We start from the raw sequence: 21,116 nt of genomic DNA on the forward strand, positions 1-21,116 counted from the left end.
GATGATAGGTGAAATAACCTTGTAAAGCAAAGTAAAGTGATACTTACAGATAAAGCCGTTGCTAAATAATGAAAAAATGCCCGAAATAATTATTTACATGAATCGACTACTGAAATAGAAGCAGCCTTATCAGGATAGGATTATATGTTTGGGGTCAGACTTTAGTTCCTCTTTAAACTTGCTCAGTCCATCTTCTTGGGAATGAAAGCAAGGAGCAGACGACTGTTTCCAAACTGTTCTGACAACCCTGCTGTGGCCAGAATATGGTTGAAACTGACATATATACGTGAATGACGAAATGTACCCATTCATGTGTCGGGGGAAGGAACTGTATTAATACACAAGACGCAAAATTAAAGTGTGGTATAATGTAATAAGCAAGTATATTAAAGAATACTTACAGTTTGCTTCTTATTAATTGAGAACAGGGACCATGGAGTCCATGGAGTGGTTGGCACTAACTAAATACGAGTATGCTTCTATACAAACACGAGGCTGGCTGTGATAATTTTTTTAAGGTCCCTTTTTCACTGAACGACACATTAAGAAAAATTGTACGCTTTTCTATCTTTATAATAGAATCTACAACAATAAACAATACATTTAATCGGTCTCCAAAGTGTGCACTTCGGATGTTGTCTATATCGATGCCGATGTCGGTAAAAAGATATTCACCGGCGCGAGACGATATAAGTTTTTTTTATGCAATTTCCTTTTAATAAAGGTTAGTAAAAGTTATGTTTTTAAAATCTGCATTAAATAGGCTTTATTGTCATATTTTTTGTATGTAGAAAAACCAAGCAGTTTAATTTTGACAATAAATAAAAAACAAAAATTACACTTGAAAAATTAGATTTATTGTGTTTTTTTATTATTTTTTTCAACAAATTGCAATTTTTATACCAGAAATGAATTCTACGTTATTTATTTATCCGAAATTGATACCAAATATGACCTATTAGCTAAACGGGGCCTGTTAGAATTTTTAGAATGAAGCCGGGCGGGGCGCTACTTGACCCCCCCCCTTCTCGGGCTTAAGCGGGGGCTCCCTCGGGCTACCGATCTTAATCGGCTTATTTTGATATAACGAACAACTGTGCCAAGTTTCATGCTTTAATCAAGCAAAAAAAGGTCATTTCACTTAACACCCTCACTATAGGTAAACAAACCAAAAGTATACAGCTAAGATACGCGACTCGGCCACCGCGCCCCGCGCCCCACGGCCGGTTGGTCAGCGACACCTTCTTGTAACTCATGAGGCCCTGGTACTTGCTCTTAGTTAAATTACAATTTTGGATAGTTTTTTTCTCGATTTTGGCCACAGTAGCCTATGGAGACTAACAAGCAACGCTAAGCGGTGTTCGTAGTCTATGGATCTTGCTATATTACGGGTGTCACATGCGCGTTTCTGCCTTCTGAAGCAATTTTATTGTTTCTACTATAGAACCTAATATTTTGTAAATTGGCAGCAATGCACTTAGTACTCATCTGTCAGAGATGACAATTAAAATTAGGTTGGCAACAATGTATTTCATACAATATTAATAAGTGGTGATTACACGAAGTATCGTAAAAGTACCAAAAAGATACTGCGTGTATGCACAAATACTTTTTTGGGGAATAGACTAAAGACTTGTCTTGACAACTATAACATAGGGGTTTAAAGGTGTGTGTACGACCTTTTAAATGACAAATAAAGGTACGGGAGTAGAAAAAAATATATATGTAATAGATAATTTAACCACGGTAAAACTATACAAGGAAATTGTGTTCTGTTAGGTATCATTGGACGCCAATGACCCATATATCCGCACCGTAGGTTCAACGCCAAAGACCGATTAATCGGTCACAGACCACAGAGCAACATAGACCTACGTGCATATGCATAAAGTTCAATTTCAGTTTTGACACTTCGGTGACGTGGTGTCAGCGTGACTGCTTTTGTGTTTGACATGGCGTAGAAAAGGTTAAAGTAATGCCATTGCACAGTCCGCAAAACACAGTTGGTTAAAGTGGTCATATAAACTAATATAAAGCATCTCAACCTGGTGGTTAACATATTTCTTGTTCTTGACATATTTATTGTTGGCATACTCTCGCGGCTTCTATTTGATTCTGGTAGGACTGGGCCGTCATGTTCTCTAAACTGGGCTGTAACATGTAATGTACTGACTACACTCGAAAAACACGAGACTCAGACTTACCTACTACACTCCCTAGCGCTAACGCAAACACCGTTCTTCCTGTAGAAGCCAGACTTGCAGCGACACTGAGGATGGCAGCAGTCTATTGGCGTACAAGGTTCTTTGGACCAGAGATTTTTGCACTCATCGGTTCTTGGGCACGTCCGCGGGCACTTGACGAACTCTTCGTTGCGGCCGCACTGGGGTTTAGCTAAACATGAATAATTACATAAATCAGTCTGTCTGTTCTCAAGTGGTCTCTCGTAAAGTTGTGTTCTGTAAATGTTAACTATGTTGCCAAACAAATTATCATTTTAGTACAAAACCAGAGATTGGTATGTAAGTAATTTAATCAAATGAATTGTCATTTTTAGTATTTGGTATAAATGCTCGACTGAAAGTGCGTCAATAGTTATCATTATTAGGTGCGTAGTGCAGCGGCCCGCGTTGTAAATGTAATTTTATGGTGATTCAGGGTAGTCCTACATGTAAAAGTCACCTGTGTCTCTTTATTTATAGATTGATGTTTAAGTTGCATGATTAGGTACATTCCTTATTCATCTCTGTTCTCATACCTACTACCTGTTATTGAAAAAAATCTAATTCTGTCTTCATGCTGGCTGCCGGCCATTATTTTTTAAGACTATAAGTACATGCTTCTCATTGTTATTCGCATAGTATTTTTTAAGTTACTTAGGCCCACTTGCACCATCCCACTAACCCGGGGTTAAGCGGTTAAACCGTTAACCCAGTGTCAAATTGTATTGGTAACCATGGTAACTCCAGGTTTAACCAGTTAACCCCGGGTTAGTGAATGGTGCAAGTGGCCCAGTCAAGTAGAGTTCCCTACAAGTGTTACTCGTGCCCCAGTGTTTGTCTTGCCCTATCTGACCTTACTTCACGCGTAGCCAAAATGCGTCAATTTGAACTTTTCTGTAGAACCCCCTGTAGATATTTACGGCAATTTTCCGGTTTGACGCAAGTGTTGTTCGGTGCTCTGATGGTCCCCTTTGCGCAGAAGCAGCCGGGCACGCACTGCGCCGTGCATACCAGACACGTGTTCCCTTTGTTCTCGCACGACGGAGGACATGACGAACCGCACTCGCTGTACACCTCTCCCTTATCGCACTCTGCCGGGGCTGATAAAATGAAAATAAATAGTTAACTACTGTCCGGTCATATACATGGCCCGCGACTTTGACTGGGTACCTGTAAGACAATTACAGGCTGTCCAAAAAATATAATAGGTAACCTAGCCCTTCGAGTGGCATTGTTCGCCTCGAGGTCTCTACTAATAAGCTCAAGTTATGAAGTTAATAAAACAAACGGAATAGAGCAAAAACAAGCATTGTATGAAAAACTTAAATTCGCAGTATTTTTTTAACTATGGGATCTGAAGCTACATAAGGTTATACAGGACTTACCTTAGATTAGATTAGATTTATTTATTTCACAACATATGATTACAGTACAAATTACATTAATGTCAATTTATAAGAATCTATATTGTGATCGTCAGAAATACATTTAAATAATAGCAAGATAATCCAAATAAATTCATAATATGAAAAAAAATCCTATCCTTATCCTATTGTATGTACAAAGTTTAAGAGCAATCTAGCAAGTCGTTTTAAAATGATAGCGTAACCACGTTTGTATGGAGAACCTAGGTTGCTGGTGAATTTTAAAAAGCAGACTTACAGACAAGTGATTTATCGCGTCATAGATAGTCGACCATGGGCAAAATGCGTGGTGGGAGAACTACAAGCGAGGATACCTTAATGTTGTGCCAAATTCAGATTTTTTCATTAGGTAATCGATACTTACGGCATTCCTTCTTTAGAATGCACAATCCATTAGAGTTTCTGACATAGCCATCATCGCAAAAGCAGGCGCTGGTTGGCTGACAAGGACCCATTATTGGTTCCAAGTGGTAGTTCTTGCAAGTCAGCTCGCACTTGATTCTGTTTGTTTCATAATGTTCATTGATACCGCATTCTGGTGTAACTGGTGGCGCTGGAAAGAATTAATCAAATGACTTGGTAGGTATCTAAATTAATAATATTATTATGTATCTACAATAAAGTGAGCTGGTGAAGGTTTTCAAATCATTATTAAGTAGGTACTTGTAGTTTACGTCACTAGATATCAAAGTAAAAAAATATTGCTAAATGTCACTCAAAAAAGGTTTACATAACATTCTTAATTTCAGTTTTATATTGTAACTTAGCTTAGTATTAATCGATTCTCGAGATCAAGATGAGTAGGTTAGACCAAGAAAAGTCTGCAGCGATTTTGATAGCCCACGCAGTGCAAGTGTTATTTACACGTCTTAAATTCATAGAAGTTTGACGTTTAAAATGACACTTGCACTGCGTGGGCTATCAAAATCGCAGCAGACTTTTCTCGGTCTGACTCTAGAATACGAAAATCAGGATTCTTACAGGTCGGGCACAGGTGGCTAGGTATACAGGGATCGTTTTCCGTTCCGTTCCTCAAGTACTCGGGGATGCAGTCGCACCCGGGCACGCACTTCGTCGCGCCACGGCAATCGTAGTCCGTGTAGAGGGAGGCACATGTTTGAGGAGGACAAATGAAACTACACGGGTTGTAAACTTCGTTTTCTTTGCATTTTATCGGTGGAGCTAAACAAATAAGAAAATGTTCCATGCATAAGGTGTAATACAAATGTGATGATTCTTAACTAAATGAGGATAAATTAGTTTTTATTACGAGTATATATAACAGGTAATAAAACGTCGCTTGATGATTTATAGTATCGTGTAGGTGTAAGTTTTAATACCCTGTGTTCAATCTTTGTGTGACTAGGTGCTAGTAGTATTGTGTAATAGTTATTTACGATACAAGTGCCGAAAGTAGGAAATTCTCAAAGAGTGGCGATAAATGAAAACACGCCCGAAGTAAGTGTTTTAAATCGACACGAGTGTATCGTACAACGTTTTACAGTACATTTGGCCCTTTAAATTGTGAGTTTGCTGTGATTATGATTTTTAAGCTTATCTCGAGGTCTACGGCTCACATTTCATGACACTCTTAGCAGTAAATATTACGATATTCATTTAGTACCTACTTCTAAAAAAAACTAAGTAGGTACTGATTTAATATTGCTGAGCAGACAAAAATGTTTATTCCCAATATTGACCTATACTCCAGTCCGGAAGTATGGCAAATTGGAAATAATGTATAATATTTCGCTGATGTTGTTGGTTTAACGGATATGTCATGAAATATGTAATACTTAATACGTAAATAATATATGATAAAGTTACAGTATCGCCAGTCATTTATTTTCAGTGCTTTCATTTATAGTCTATTCTAATAATTATTAATAAGTCGTTAATTTTTAATGTTGTCCGCATAATTAAGCTGATTGCACTCCAGTGGTCTACTTATATTGTACCTACATTGTACAATTACTTTTTAATACGAGTAATGAGTTTTTCTAAGTGCCATAATTATTTTCCTGGTCAATTACAATCTATAACCGGACCATAATTACAGGCCAAAACAAGCCATGTGAAGACCCCAAAGCGGAGAGGGTGCAATGCGCACCAGACCCATCCTGCCGCTCAACCTGCGCCACGCCCAATCAATCGCCTTGCATAGAGATTTGCGCGATTAATCAATGTGCCTGCAAAAAAGGCTACGTTTTGTCGAAGAAGGATGGAAAGTGCATACCTGTAGATCAGTGTCCAAACAGGTGTCAATATTAAATATATAATGGCGTTAGTCTTATGTTCCTATATGTATATATTAAGTTTAAAGTTGCAAGTTTTTTAATGTAACTAGGTATTAAAAACATTAACATTCAAGTAAAATTTGTATCTTATCTTCTTAAATGTTGTTTTAATGGTAGATATAGAATTGTCTTTCAATGCATTTCACGATTATTAAGTTATCTTTGCTATGGGATTAACTAACCTCTAAGTAAATAACACCTTATATTTAGCATCAATGAAATATAAATATAATAATACTTGTACACCATAGCACTTGCTCTCGCTAATACTAACACGTCCCTTCACTTTCTCATTTGCTGAACTTTTGTTTTTAATTTAGAAGATGTACCCTGCAACGGCGACTGCAACGCCGTTATAAAGGCCAACCCGATCCCTTGCCCGTCGACCTGCAGCGCTCCCAACGCTAGCCCTTTGTGCAAGAGGTACGCCCCGCCGGTGGGCTGCGAATGCAAGCCAGGCTATCTCCTCAATGATAAAGACAAGTGTATTACACCTGATCAATGTCCAGGTGATTATTATTTTGATTTAAGCCGAAGCATCTAAATTGTGGTTTTATTCTTTTGGTTTTCAACAAGTCTGAAAAACACAGAACAGAATTATTAATGAAATAGTTTCTAATCTGTGTATTAGTTTCTAATTTGTTTTATATCGTGTTTTATATATATTTTTAGATTGTTTTATGCATAGTACATTGTGGTCGGTAGGTAGCATATTCCCTTTCTTTTCATAACTATAATTATGTTTTTTTTTATTGAATCACCATATACCTAATTATATCTGTCATCAAGGTATCAAGTCTTATCAATACTTAAATTAACGGTTGTAAAATGGGTAACTAAACAAATTAATTTTAAGTATTGTCCTTCGTATTTACGGCTAAGTAAGAACGAATTTATAAAGTTATTACGTAATTACTCGTATATGGCATATATTTTTACATTCAGGTGGCAACCCTTGTGGGAAAAACGCACATTTTGGTCCGTGCTCCTTCGACTGCCCGAGCAATACCTGCCCAGTACGCGACAGTAAAGGAGTCGTTGCCTGCAGCCCGCCGTACCCGTGCCCCAGCGGCTGCATATGCAAAAAGGGTTATAAGAGAAAGAGCAGTTCTGATTACACGTGTATTTTGGCTTTGGATTGTCGTAAGTAGACTGTTGTGTTTTATACGAACTTTAATAAAGAATGTCACTGAAACCGTCAATAAAACATTGAGTGCGGGAAAGAACACTTTCCGTGCATATGTCGAAAGTTTAAAGGGCCATGTACTGTAAAACGTTGTACGATACACTCGTTTCGATTTAAAACACTTACTTCGGGCGTGTTTTCATTTATCGCCACTCTTTGAGAATTTCCTACTTTCCGTACTTGTATCGTAAAAAACTATTACACAATACTACAATAGCACCTAGTCACACAAAGATTGAACACAGGGTATTAAAACTTACACCTACACGATACTATAAATCATCAAGCGACGTTTTATTACCTGTTTATATACTCGTAATAAAAACTAATTTATCCTCATTTAGTTAAGAATCATCACATTTGTATTACACCTTATGCTTGGTTTAACACATGGAACATTTTCTTATTTGTTTAGCTCCACCGATAAAATGCAAAGAAAACGAAGTTTACAACCCGTGTAGTTTCATTTGTCCTCCTCAAACATGTGCCTCCCTCTACACGGACTACGATTGCCGTGGCGCGACGAAGTGCGTGCCCGGGTGCGACTGCATCCCCGAGTACTTGAGGAACGGAACGGAACTACTTATTTTACAAAATACAATGCGGCATATGGGACGCCTAATTAACCTTCAATGTTTTATTGACGGTTTCAGTGACATTCTTTATTAAAGTTCGTATAGAACACAACAGTCTACTTAGCCGTAAATACGAAGGACAATACTCAAAATTAATTTGTTTAGTTACCCATTTTACAACCGTTAATTTAAGTATTGATAAGACTTGATACCTTGATGACAGATATAATTAGGTATATGGTGTTTCAATAAAAAAAACATAATTATAGTTATGAAAAGAAACGGAATATGCTACCTACCGACCACAATGTAGTATGCATAAAATAATCTAAAAATATATATGAAACACGATATAAAACAAATTAGAAACTAATACACAGATTAGAAACTATTACATTAATAATTCTGTTCTGTGTTTTTCAGACTTGTTGAAAACCAAAAGAATAAAACCACAATTTAGATGCTTCGGCTTAAATCAAAATAATAATCACCTGGACATTGATCAGGTGTAATACACTTGTCTTTATCATTGAGGAGATAGCCTGGCTTGCACTCGCAGCCCACCGGCGGGGCGTACCTCTTGCACAAAGGGCTAGCGTTGGGAGCGCTGCAGGTCGACGGGCAAGGGATCGGGTTGGCCTTTATAACGGCGTTGCAGTCGCCGTTGCAGGGTACATCTTCTAAATTAAAAACAAAAGTTCAGCAAATGAGAAAGTGAAGGGACGTGTTAGTATTAGAGAGAGCAAGTGCTATGGTGTACAAGTATTATTATATTTATATTTCATTGATGCTAAATATAAGGTGTTATGTACTTAGAGGTTAGTTAATCCCATAGCAAAGATAACTTAATAATCGTGAAATGCATTGAAAGACTATTCTATATCTACCATTAAAACAACATTTAAGAAGATAAGATACAAATTTTACTTGAATGTTAATGTTTTTAATACCTACTTACATTAAAAAACTTGCAACTTTAAACTTAATATATACATATAGGAACATACGACTACGGCCATTATATATTTAATATTGACACCTACTTGGACACTGATCTACAGGTATGCACTTTCCACCCTTCTTCGACAAAACGTAGCCTTTTTTGCAGGCACATTGATTAATCGCGCAAATCTTTCTGCAAGGCGATGGATTGGGCGTGGCGCAGGTTGAGCGGCAGGATGGGTCTGGTGCGCATTGCACCCTCTCCGCATTGGGGTCTTTACATGGCTTGTTTTGGGCTGTAATTATGGTCCGGTTAGGTATAGATTGTAATTGACCAGGAAAATAATTATGGCACTTAGAAAAACTCATTACTCGTATTAAAAAGTAATTGTACAATGTAGGTACAATATAAGTAGACCACTGGAGTGCAATTAGCTTAATTATGCGGACAACATTAAAAATTAACGACTTACTTATTAATAATTATTAGAATAGACTATAAATGAAAGCACTAAAAATAAATGACTGGCGATACTGTAACTTTATCATATATTATTATGCATTACGTATTAAGTATTATTTCATGACATATCCGTTAAACCAATAACATCAGCGAAATATTATACATTATTTCCAATTTGCCATACTTCCGGACTGGAGTATAATAGGTTAATATTGGGAATAAACATTTTTGTCCGCTCGGCAATATTAAATCAGTACCTACTTAGTTTTTTTTTAGAAGTAGGTACTAAATGAATATCGTAATATTTACTGCTAAGAGTGTCATGAACTGTGAGCCGTAGACCTCGAGATAAGCTTAAAAATCATAATTACAGCAAACTCACAATGGTCTTAAGTGTCCTAGACCCTAATGGCGCTTAAGTCTTTTGTGCCAATTTCTGCAATTATAAACAAATTCCAAAACGCGAAGTTAGTTAATCCTAACTTTTGGATCATCATCATGCCTCATTATGTTACTTAGAGGAACAAATTAAAACACCTTTTCTTAAATGAATGGAGCAAAGACCTTTATTGTGATGTAAGTTTAAAGTGGGAGAAAGAATTAAATATTATAGTATTTACCTAATTACGATTTAACAATTTATAACATTACGATTACGAGGATAAAATCAATTGGGTTCTTACATAATACTATTCATATATCCCTCTTCCGCGTTAAGCCAGAAGGGGAGGACCTAATCTCTGTTGTATGTGAAATGACCTGTAATCATACGTTTATAAGGTTCTTGTTGAAGCAGTATAAATGAAACTTACGGCGTTGTATTTCAGCAACAGCATCTTCTGACTGCACCTGAGCTACTGCCAGAGCTCCTGCCAACAATACTATTCCCCAAAGCATGGTCCTGACGTTCGCTCTATCCCACAAGTACTTCATCAGTGTAGATTGCTTTCAGTGTTTCCTTTTATATACTTACTTTAAAACAATAAAATCACATGTACGAAAGTATATGTGATTTTATTGTTAATAAGTGAACAACAACACTCGTTGCTGTTTACTTAAAAACCGGCCAAGTGCGAGTCGGACTCGCGCACGGAGGGTTCCGCACCATCAACAAAAATAGGGCAAAACAAGCAAAAAAAAACAAGCAAAAAAACGGTCACCCATCCAAGTACTGACCCCGCCCGACGTTGCTTAACTTCGGTCAAAAATCACGTTTGTTGTATGGGAGCCCCACTTAAATCTTTATTTTATTCTGTTTTTAGTATTTGTTGTTATAGCGGCAACAGAAATACATCATCTGTGAAAATTTCAACTGCCTAGCTATCACGGTTCGTGAGATACAGCCTGGTGACAGACGGACGGACGGACGGACGGACGGACGGACGGACGGACGGACAGCGGAGTCTTAGTAATAGGGTCCCGTTTTTACCCTTTGGGTACGGAACCCTAAAACGTGTGTTTTTGTCGTTACAAAAACACATTGTGCCACTTTTTATTTAAGTATAGGTAGGTACCTAAACGCGTAGCTAGCGACGCATAAATAACATTTTACCTATATGACTTTTAACTGACTTTAACCCTTAATCAAACGGAACACTTTTAATGAGATTTTTGAAAACTAAGAATGGTTTTTAGGTAATTTAGGTGCTTAGATTACGAAAAAATATATTTAAAAAAAATAAGTGGGGGGAAAGGGGGGTTTTCTGTGGGAAATAATTTCCCGTTATCCGTTATGGAATAGCAAAACTTTGAATGGAGTGGGAAATAGTTTCCCATTGTCCGATACGGTTACGAACTTTTTACTAGTTAGTAGCTCCCCCCCGGCTTTGCTTGGAATTCAAGTATGATTTTTAGTAGAAGTAAAAAAAAATTAACATGCAGGCCTAAAATGAAAGATTGTTATTATATATTTATTATGTTATTACAAGAAGTTGGGAATACAAATGAATGATTATAATTCCATTTCTCTTTACTAGAAATAAATAAAAATAAAATAAACGAAACAAATAACAAGAAAATCAAAGAAATAAATAAAAATGAAATCAAAGAAATAAATAAAAGAAAAATGAAAGAAATAAATAAAAGAAAAAATAATACAAAAAAAGGAACAGATTTTTTTTGTGTAGCAGACAAACGGGCATATATTTAGGTGGAGAACAAACACTGGCTAATGTTAGCGCGCCCCACTAGAGGACTCGCAGACCGGGTCCCCGCCTCCCGCGCCCGCGCCCCGCGCCGCCGCCGCTGGCTGCCGTCTCATCGGCGCGCCGGCCCGCATTCCTCCAGGGCTCTCGGCCAGAGCGCGCGCGCACACCGCTAACAGTACTCGCGATATTCTAGATTTACCATTTTTGTAATTTAATCGCTCAGGATCAATATACACTGTTTAAACTATAATTTGGTGTCGTCTTCATCATTTACGAACCTTCGTCAACAAGTTTCGAGCCGGATTCGACGTAAAGCAACCATAAAGACGCCGTTTCGACGAGGTCAAAAGCAAGCAAGAAGATAGCGCGCCCGGCCGAGAATTACGATCGCCATCTTACATATTATAACATCGGAGTGAATCACCGCAAGCCACACTAAACTACAACTACTACAACAAAGCGAAATTTGTGAAGTCATCGTCCTGCCCGAGAACAAAGAAACAATAAACCAGAAAAGGGTTCCACAAACCAGAACGGTTCCACATACCAGGAAAAGGGTTTGCAGTATTTATTCGTGAGTCGTTTCAATTTTATTTCTTATTGCGCAGATATAGTTTGACCACCTTTACTTGGTATTTCTTTAATTTTCAATTAAATTCCCATTTCTAGATACTAAAATCACATTCCTGTTTCACGTCACCAATTCTAAATCCGTTTACATCTTAGTCAAATCGCAATATTTTTTAAATATTCTTTTTTTATTTACAAGCTTTCCTATCAAGGTTAACATTCCCGTTCATATTTTGGATATTTTTTTTATTACATTTTCGTAAAATTAGCCTAAAATCAGTAACCACATTTCAAGGCCTAATTAACTGTATTTCAACCATTTGTTCCAACTGTGTGCCATCATTGCAATTTTTTAATATTTACTTGGAATATTTCAGAAATCTGCACGTGTTCGTATTCGTACCTACACGTAACCGAGCCGTGCCGGGGTCGGAGCTACAGCGTGCACGTGCACGTGTACATCTGCTTCCGTCATCGCTCGCGCTTGCTTGCCTCTGCCACGCCATCCATCTCGCACGCACGCTAGTTGCATTTTTAAAATTTACGTATCGTTTCACAAGCTTGGTTATTTCAATTCTTTTATTATTTAAACACGTGCTAATTACATTTTCTAATTGCAGCTGGAAATTTGAATTCTATCGCCATTCCTATAAACTAAAATTTCACTTTCTATTACAAGGCTATTTTTTTTCTTTCTAAAAATTTGCATTTTTTGTTACTTCACACACTGCCATCATGGATTTAAAAAATCTCAAAAAAACACGTGCTTCTTTCAAATCAAAGCTTACCATATTTAAATCATATTTAGAGCCTCTTTTGTCTTGCCAGACGCTAAATAATTTGCAAAATCATGAGCTAAATACTAGATTCAACAAAATCCAAGATATGTACAATGATTTTGATTCAGTTCAAACTGACATTGAAAATTTAACGGAAATTCCAGGTGACGAGCACACAGAACGGGAAAATTTCGAGACAAGCTACTTCGGCGCCTTGGCTGCCGCACAGGAGCTGCTCAGCAAGCACGCCGCGGCTGGTGCTGCCTCTGCGGCGCCGGAGGACAATCTGGTAACGGGTTCCAATGTCGTTACTGCACTCACAGGTGGGCCAAACATTAAATTACCTACGATTCATTTACCTACCTTTTCTGGGCGCTATCAGGACTGGTTAGAATACCACGATACCTACAAATCTCTCATACACGATAATCAATCGATTCCAATTATCCACAAATTTCATTATTTGCGAAGTCCATTAAAAGACGGTGCTTCACTCGTAATTAAATCACTAGAATTCTCATCTGATAACTATAAAGTTGCGTGGGATCTGCTTTGTGAACGCTATACCAATGATAGAATATTGGTAAACAATCACTTAAATGCATTATTCAACATAAACCCCGTGCTTCAGGAATCTTCAAAGGCCTTACGTAACACTGTAGATTCAGTCAATAAAAATCTCAGGGCTTTGAAGACTCTTAATTTACCCACGGAGCACTGGGACCTCCTCATAATCCACATGGTAACCAGCAAACTCGATTCAGCCACGTTGCGTGATTGGGAGACCGAGCGCAATGACATTAAAAATCTACCAACATTAACAGACTTTACCACTTTCTTAAGAAACCGCGCAGATTTGCTGGAAACCATGGAGGAAGCACAAACACTAAATAAACCACGTAGACACAGTGACATCACTCACAATCGTCCTAAATCATTTCTTGTAAATCATGCTCAAAATCAAACTCAGTATAAATATAAGTGTCCTGTTTGCAAAAATAATCACTCAATTTATCAATGTATTAAATTTAAAACAATGCCAGTTGAATCCCGCATTAATAAGGTGAATCAATTAAACCTTTGTACAAACTGTTTGCGATCAGGACATGACGAGCAACGTTGCAGGTTGAGCTCATGCCGGCTTTGCACACAAAGACACAATACCATGTTACACATGAACAATCAAGCAAAGTTAGACCCTAAACCTTCCACATCCAAACCTTCTAATGATTGTGTAGCATCAACAACTCTAAAGGAGCATACACAGACACCACAACCAAGCAGTGCCACTTTGTGCTCCACCTTTGGTGGCCATCGTGTACCATTAGCTACAGCTGTCGTCAACGTCAATGACTGTGATGGCCAACCACACCAAGTTAGAGTTCTCTTGGACAACGGAAGTATATCTAGTTTCATTACTAAAGATCTTCAAGCAAAACTAAAATTACCTACCTATTTTACAAGCATATCCGTCACAGGGTTGGAAAAGAAACGGTCACACATCACCGAACATTGTGATGTAACTATAACTTCACGTATACAAGATTACACCGCTGAAATCAATTGCCTTGTTGTCCAAGAGATCACTGACATGATTCCATTCAACAAACTAGATTGTGACTCGTTCACTATTCCCCCTCACATCCACCTAGCGGACCCGAACTTTCACGAGCCATCCGAGGTGCAGATGTTGCTGAATGCAGAACAATTTTGGGAGTGTCTTACATTCAATCACATATCCCTGGGCAAGAAAAAACCCATCTTAGTTGAAACAACACTCGGATGGCTTGTTGCAGGTGCTATATATTCACCCAATTCTAAACAAAGGCAACCCTATACAGTCCATTGCAATCTAATAAACAACATTGAGCTTGATGCAAAACTAGACAAGTTCTTTGAACTAGAATCAGTTCCATCCACTCAACAAATCCACACTAAAGGTGAGAGTGAATGCGAACGCATGTTTACACAAACAACAACTCGCCACCCAGATGGTAAGTTTGTTGTCACAATACCATTAAAAGAATCTCCTGAAACTTTGGGCGATTCTAAAACACAAGCATTACTTCGATTTCAAGCACTAGAGCGTAAATTCAAGCGAAATCCAGAATTCAAACAAAAATACATAGAATTCATTGACGAATACCTAAGACTAGGTCACATGTCAGAAAACACTGACATACATACAAACGAAATTTCATATTTCTTGCCACATCATGCAATTTTGCGGGAGTCTAGTCTAACTTCTCGCTTACGTACAGTTTTTGACGGCTCTGCAGTTTCTAGCTCAGGGAAATCATTTAACGACATACAATACGTTGGGCCGACTGTACAAGATGATTTGCTAAGCATATTAATTCGATTCCGACAGCACAAATTCGTAGTAACTTCAGATGTCCAAAAAATGTACAGACAAATCTATGTCACTGAAAGTCAAAGAAGTCTGCAGCAAATTCTGTGGCGCTCAGACACCTCACAACCAATCAAACAATATAAATTAAACACTGTCACTTATGGGACGTCCAGTGCCCCATATCTTGCCACCAGATGTCTTGTACAGTTGGGCCAAGAATGCGCAGACAAAAATGTAAGTGAAACAATCTTACACGATTTCTACGTAGATGATTACATATCAGGAAACGATGACGAAACCACTTTGCTAGAAACATGTAGAGGCGTCATCAAAACGCTAGAAAGCGCCCATTTTCACTTAAGAAAATGGCGTTCAAACACACTATCATTACTAAACAACTTGGTTGCAGACAACAGTAGCGATGAACTATTCAAATTGGACAGAGAAGATCATTCGAAAACCTTAGGTTTACTTTGGTCATGTAAATCTGATGAGCTGCTGTTCTCTGTAACTGAAAATTTAAAACCCAAACCCACTAACAAACGCAGCATTCTATCCGCCATTGCCACTATTTTTGATCCCTTAGGACTTATAAACCCGTGTTTGCTGCCAGCTAAATTAATTTTACAGTCACTGTGGGCTAAAAACATTTCTTGGGAAGGTCAATTACCTGACGACATTGAGGCACAGTGGAACAATTTTGCTAAACAAATACCAGACATAGTTCAAATTCGTATACCGCGCAGAATACTATGTGACTTTCACGTCAAGGTCGAGCTACATGCTTTCAGCGATGCCAGTAATAAAGCTTATGCATCATGCATATATCTACGCTCAATTTCCAATGCAGGACAGGTTAATGTTCACTTAGCAATAGCTAAAAGCAAAATTGCCCCACTGAAACAAAAATTAAGTACCCCTCGATTAGAATTATTAGGGGCCCTTTTATCGACCCACTTAGCAAAAGCGGCCAAGTGCGAGTCGGACTCGCCCATGAAGGGTTCCGTATTTAGGCGATTTATGACGTATAAAAAAAAACTACTTACTAGATCTCGTTCAAACCAATTTTCGGTGGAAGTTTACATGGTAATGTACATCATATATTTTTTTTAGTTTTATCATTCTCTTATTTTAGAAGTTACAGGGGGGGGGACACACATTTTACCAATTTGGAAGTGTCTCTCGCGCAAACTATTCAGTTTAGAAAAAAATGATATTAGAAACCTCAATATCATTTTTGAAGACCTATCCATAGATACCCCACACGTATGGGTTCGATGAAAAAAAAATTTTTGAGTTTTAGTTCGAAGTATGGGGAACCCCAAAAATTTATTGTTTTTTTTCTATTTTCGTGTGAAAATCTTAATGCGGTTCACAGAATACATCTACTTACCAAGTTTCAACAGTATAGTTCTTATAGTTTCGGAGAAAAGTGGCTGTGACATACGGACGGACAGACAGACGGACAGACGGACAGACGGACAGACGGACAGACGGACAGACAGACAGACATGACGAATCTATAAGGGTTCCGTTTTTTGCCATTTGGCTACGGAACCCTAAAAAAGGTCAAAAATTCACTGCGCTTGACTATTGATTCACAGCATTTTTGGTCTGATTCAACTATAGTTCTTTGCTGGATAAAAACATGCAAACAACAATTAAAACAATTTGTCCACAATAGGATCACAGAAATCACTAACAACTCTGACCCCACAGATTGGCATTATGTACCCACAACCTTGAACCCTGCCGACATAGGTAGTAGAGGTCAGAGCGCATTAAATCTCAAAGATTCACCTTTGTGGTGGGAAGGACCGCCTTTCCTCCATAAAGGTGAAATACAATGGCCTACTCAACCTCAAAATTTGCCTTTAGAGAATTTGCCTGAAGTCAAAATACAATGTCACGTTTCAACTGAACAATGCGAGGATAATTTCACCTCTAAATATTCAAACTTTTGTAAATTACAACGAATTATAGCATACATGAATAGATTCGTTCATAACTGTAAAAATAGAACTAACAAGAATACAGGTCCATTAAAAGTGTCAGAGCTTAATTTGTCATTACAAATGTTGTGTAAACAAGTGCAGACAGACAAATTCAATGAGCAACTCTTGCGTTTGCTAAACAAACGCCCACTTTCTCACAAGGATACCCTGTTGAAATTTAATCCATTTGTAGATACCTTTGGAATTTTGCGAGTAGGTGGCAGACTTGCAAATTCATACTACGATTATAACACAAAACACCCTATTTTATTACATGCATCACATCACATCACTAAAATATTAGTACATCACTACCATCGAATGTTAATGCACACTGGACCACAGCTGATGCTAGCAACATTACGCCACAGGTATTGGATAATTAACGGCCGTAACCTTTGCAGGCAAACGTCACAAAGCTGCATTACATGTTTAAGATATTCGGGTAAAACTCATCAACCAATTATGGGCAACCTGCCACTGCAAAGGGTACAGTCCGAATACGTATTTGCTAACACATCCTGTGACTACGCTGGGCCAATCCTGATAGCGAGCAGAAAGGGTCGTGGTTGTCAAACTAAGAAAGCATACATAGTTGTTTTTGTTTGTTTGGCAGTGAGGGCGGTACACTTGGAGCTCGTCACTGATTTGACAGCCATGGGCTTTATTGCCGCGTTAAATAGATTCATAGCCCGCAGAGGCAAACCAGCCACCATTTTGTCAGATAATGGTACTTGTTTCGTAGGGGCTTGTAACGAATTAGCCAAGTTTCTTAAAAATAACTCGGACGAAATAACGTCATATTCAGCTACAAAGGAAATAGAATTCAAATTTTGTCCTGCTTATAGCCCACATTTTAATGGTTTGGCAGAGGGCGCAGTTAAGCGAGTAAAATATCATTTAAAACGAGTTACCTCCATGGCTCACTTAGATTACGAAGAGATGGTAACATTTTTGGTTCAAGTTGAAGCTTTACTTAATTCTAGGCCTTTAACCCCAATTTCATCGGATCCATCCGATCTTACCCCTCTTACCCCTGCGCATTTTTTGATAGGACGAACGCTCACTATGATACCTGCTCCCTTGGTGCAAGACTCGCCGATACATACCCTCGCGAGATATCAGAGAATAGATGCGCTAAAAGCGCATTTTTGGAATCGTTATTATAAGGAATTCATTTCAGAACTGCAGGTCCGAAACAAATGGCGCAGGAATGGAGGCCAGCTGAAGCTCGGCGAGATGGTTCTCGTCAAAGACGACCGCTTGCCCCCCAGCAGATGGCTGCTCGGGCGAGTCGCCGCAGTCTACTCGGGCGACGACGGAGTCAGCCGCGTCGCTGACGTCACCACCACCACAGGGACGCTGAGGAGGGCCTACAACAGGCTCTGCCCGCTCCTACTGACATTGGACCAGGATGGTCCAAGGGGGCCAGCTTGTTAGCGCGCCCCACTAGAGGACTCGCAGACCGGGTCCCCGCCTCCCGCGCCCGCGCCCCGCGCCGCCGCCGCTGGCTGCCGTCTCATCGGCGCGCCGGCCCGCATTCCTCCAGGGCTCTCGGCCAGAGCGCGCGCGCACACCGCTAACAGTACTCGCGATATTCTAGATTTACCATTTTTGTAATTTAATCGCTCAGGATCAATATACACTGTTTAAACTATAATTTGGTGTCGTCTTCATCATTTACGCCACTTGATAAAACCTACCATTTTTTTGTAAATCGGAACAAACAATGGGAAATAATTTCCCACTTACTTAACCTTAAAATCTTGGCTAAATGAAAATGAAAATCAAATCAAATTTTCAAGCAAAACACAAGATTTTTTTTTCGCACTTAACCTCAAAACACTAAAAAAACTGTTGATATTGCAAAAAAAATCACGACAACTGACATTGACTTTGACGTATGGTCACAAATGGCGGCCATTAGAAAAGTGTTGTCATTTTTCAAATTCAAAATGTTACTGAGATTTTTAATCTGTATGGTTGGTATCGCTGACTGCTGCCATTAAAAAGATAAAAAAATATTTCGTAAATTAGAATTAAGTGGGAAATAATTTCCCGTTATTTGATTAAGGGTTAAAAAAGAGGAGGTTCCGAGTTCGTCTTAGTCTTTGTTGTATACATATCCCCAAACTCTTGAATTTAGAAAGAGAATAGTTTTTTGTTTGATAGGTTACCTACCTAATTACCTGTCCTACCGTGCGGTGTCATCAGATTCGGATTTGATAATGAGATCCTGGAGAAATAGAGGGAAATCTTGAAATATTATAGACATAAGGTGAAATCGATGTTTTAGTAGTACGAGCGTAGTAGACACCCCTATAATGGACGTGGAACCGGTAATGGGACATAAAACCACAAATCCTCTAAAATAAGTATCTAAAAGTAGTTTATGAACACTGGAAATATTTTACCATAAATAGGAGTCATAGAGCTGTTTAAGTTTGACTTTTTATTAATTTCGGTTACTTTTTAAGAAATTAGCGTCAACCCAAAAGTTGCTATGTCACTGAAAAACATAACCAGTAAGAATTCTTAACAACTTCGCTAAGAGAGTTGAGTTCATATATTAAATTGTAATTAATTATTACTTGGTGTAAACTAGAATGTGTTTTGTTCATTGCATTTACCCTGAGATAAGGTATACAACACACTATGTTGTGTCTCTAGAGATGTATAAAAAATAGTGGTATTTTGCCCAATCCCATTATAGGAGCTGTAAAACTGCATACCTCCTATGATGGGACAATTTACATAATGATGCTTGCCATGGCGTAATTTCATGTTTAAACAATACAGAAGTATAATGTAGTTACGAACTATGTCAGGAGGTCTCCTCGGAATTCGGATAAATTAATATCGTTTTTACAAAAAAAAATATTTGAATTGCCCTGTTAGTTTGTATGTTAGTTCGTGTGGTTCAAATCTTGGAAGTTAATTTGAGCCACTTTCGGATTTCCGATTGAGTTGAAATTTTGGATACGTATGCAAATGGGATGACAATTCAATATTATGATAACATGGACTTGATCTCATGATGGAGACAGGAGGTGGCCATGGGAACTCTGTGATAAACGCAAACTAATTGTGTTTGGGTTTGTTAGAATTGTCTCGATGAGTATTAGTTGGCTGTGGAAAGAAAAATACATTCTTACATAAAAGCTTATACCAAAAATGACTAATAACTAGTTTTTCGCCAAAAACTTATTCCCTATTCCAATATCTTATACTAATAGGATATGTCCATTATAGGGGGCCCATTACTGGATCTACGTCCATTACCGGGGTTCCATTACTGAAGTATAAAACCCCTGCATATCTTTTTAACAAGTTATCTTGTATTAGGCTCCGCGACCGCCGTAAATGTGGAATTCAATTGTTGACGACACGCCACGCTTCGGCAGCTTTCCGGGGCAGCTATAGCTATACGGCCTCAAAATGTTGGAATAACGTGCCGCCGCCAATGAGGAACCTGCAAAGTATTTATAGTTTTAAAACGAAGCTTAAACAGTACATGCTTAGCCACCAACTTAGCCAGGAAACCTGCTTACACGATACAAGCTGCCTGTAGTTTCTGCTTGTACTTACCACTTAGATTACGTTCCCTTTGCATTGCCATGGCACATTACTTTAGAAATTGCCATCAGTTGTCTGTTTGTACGTAGTTAAATCTGTGAGATCGATAAAATATTAATGTTGCTCATGAAATCGACCTGTCTTCTTCATTTAGTTTTTAGTTTAGTCTGCATAGTTGCCGCATGGCGCTAGCTGTCAGGCGTAATGTACGGCCAAGACGGGTTCGACCCAACATTGTACATAGTAATTTATTGTAATGTATTTTTATCTTTTTGCTATCTTTGTCTTTTGTATGTTATATATTAATTTTGTTTTGTATTCATGTTACCTGTCGTGATTGTTTCACCGGATGGTCTCATCGGAAGATCAGCGCTGGAAGTCGCCAGCAACATGCTGAGATGAGACCATTTCGTGGCACTTTATCCTTTTATTCTCTGTTATATCTCTTGTCATCTCTTGTTATATCTCTGTTATATCTGTTTCTATTTTGTGTTTGTGCTCACGAATAAAATTATTTCTATTCTATTCTATTCTATTCTATTACTGGAGCTTTGGTGTCCATGACTGGAGAAAAAAAGCATAGTTTTA

General features: G+C 38.3%; 2 protein-coding genes and 1 long non-coding RNA gene across 4 annotated transcripts; 2 read left to right on the top strand and 1 right to left on the bottom strand.

Annotated features, from left to right (window-relative positions):
• Positions 1–2,200: 2,200 nt before the first annotated feature.
• On the bottom strand, positions 2,201–10,006 carry LOC134656223 (zonadhesin-like). The gene is made up of 7 exons (XM_063511727.1): positions 9,922–10,006; positions 8,748–8,942; positions 8,196–8,384; positions 4,628–4,828; positions 4,011–4,190; positions 3,143–3,322; positions 2,201–2,394 (listed from the first exon to the last, which is right to left on the bottom strand). Exons 1-7 carry the CDS (start codon positions 10,004–10,006, stop codon positions 2,201–2,203), a joined length of 1,224 nt encoding a protein of 407 aa, XP_063367797.1.
• LOC134657622 (uncharacterized) lies at positions 6,270–7,700 on the top strand. Its single transcript, XR_010097638.1, has 3 exons — positions 6,270–6,452; positions 6,889–7,086; positions 7,545–7,700. It is a non-coding gene; the product is annotated as an uncharacterized LOC134657622 (long non-coding RNA).
• Positions 10,007–12,516: 2,510 nt separating the features above from the next.
• LOC134657606 (uncharacterized) lies at positions 12,517–18,444 on the top strand. Of its 2 annotated transcripts, none has more exons than XM_063513181.1 (2): positions 12,517–12,901; positions 18,007–18,444. In XM_063513181.1, exons 1-2 carry the CDS (start codon positions 12,562–12,564, stop codon positions 18,390–18,392), a joined length of 726 nt encoding a protein of 241 aa, XP_063369251.1. In that variant the 5' UTR covers positions 12,517–12,561; the 3' UTR covers positions 18,393–18,444. The 2 variants fall into 2 exon arrangements, with proteins under 2 accessions (XP_063369251.1, XP_063369244.1); XM_063513174.1 differs by lacking the exon at positions 12,517–12,901 and adding an exon at positions 16,515–17,688 and having other exon boundaries at positions 17,761–18,431.
• Positions 18,445–21,116: the final 2,672 nt, after the last annotated feature.

This window comes from Cydia amplana, chromosome 2 (assembly GCF_948474715.1).
Source record: "Cydia amplana chromosome 2, ilCydAmpl1.1, whole genome shotgun sequence".
NCBI classification, from domain to species: Eukaryota; Metazoa; Arthropoda; class Insecta; order Lepidoptera; family Tortricidae; genus Cydia; species Cydia amplana.

What these genes read in the sequence shown, in the direction of transcription:
- LOC134656223 (XM_063511727.1), bottom strand. Translation starts at nt 10,006, where the DNA reads ATGCTTTGGGGAATAGTATTGTTGGCAGGAGCTCTGGCAGTAGCTCAG. An exon ending in TAGCCACCTGTGCCCGACCT is followed by an intron (nt 4,191 to 4,627) that starts GTAAGAATCCTG and finishes CAGCGCCACCAG; the next exon opens with TTACACCAGAATGCGGTATC. An exon ending in CATTCTAAAGAAGGAATGCC is followed by an intron (nt 3,323 to 4,010) that starts GTAAGTATCGAT and finishes TCATTTTATCAG; the next exon opens with CCCCGGCAGAGTGCGATAAG.
- LOC134657606 (XM_063513174.1), top strand. Translation starts at nt 16,947, where the DNA reads ATGAATAGATTCGTTCATAACTGTAAAAATAGAACTAACAAGAATACA. An exon ending in TTTGTCAGATAATGGTACTT is followed by an intron (nt 17,689 to 17,760) that starts GTTTCGTAGGGG and finishes CGTCATATTCAG; the next exon opens with CTACAAAGGAAATAGAATTC.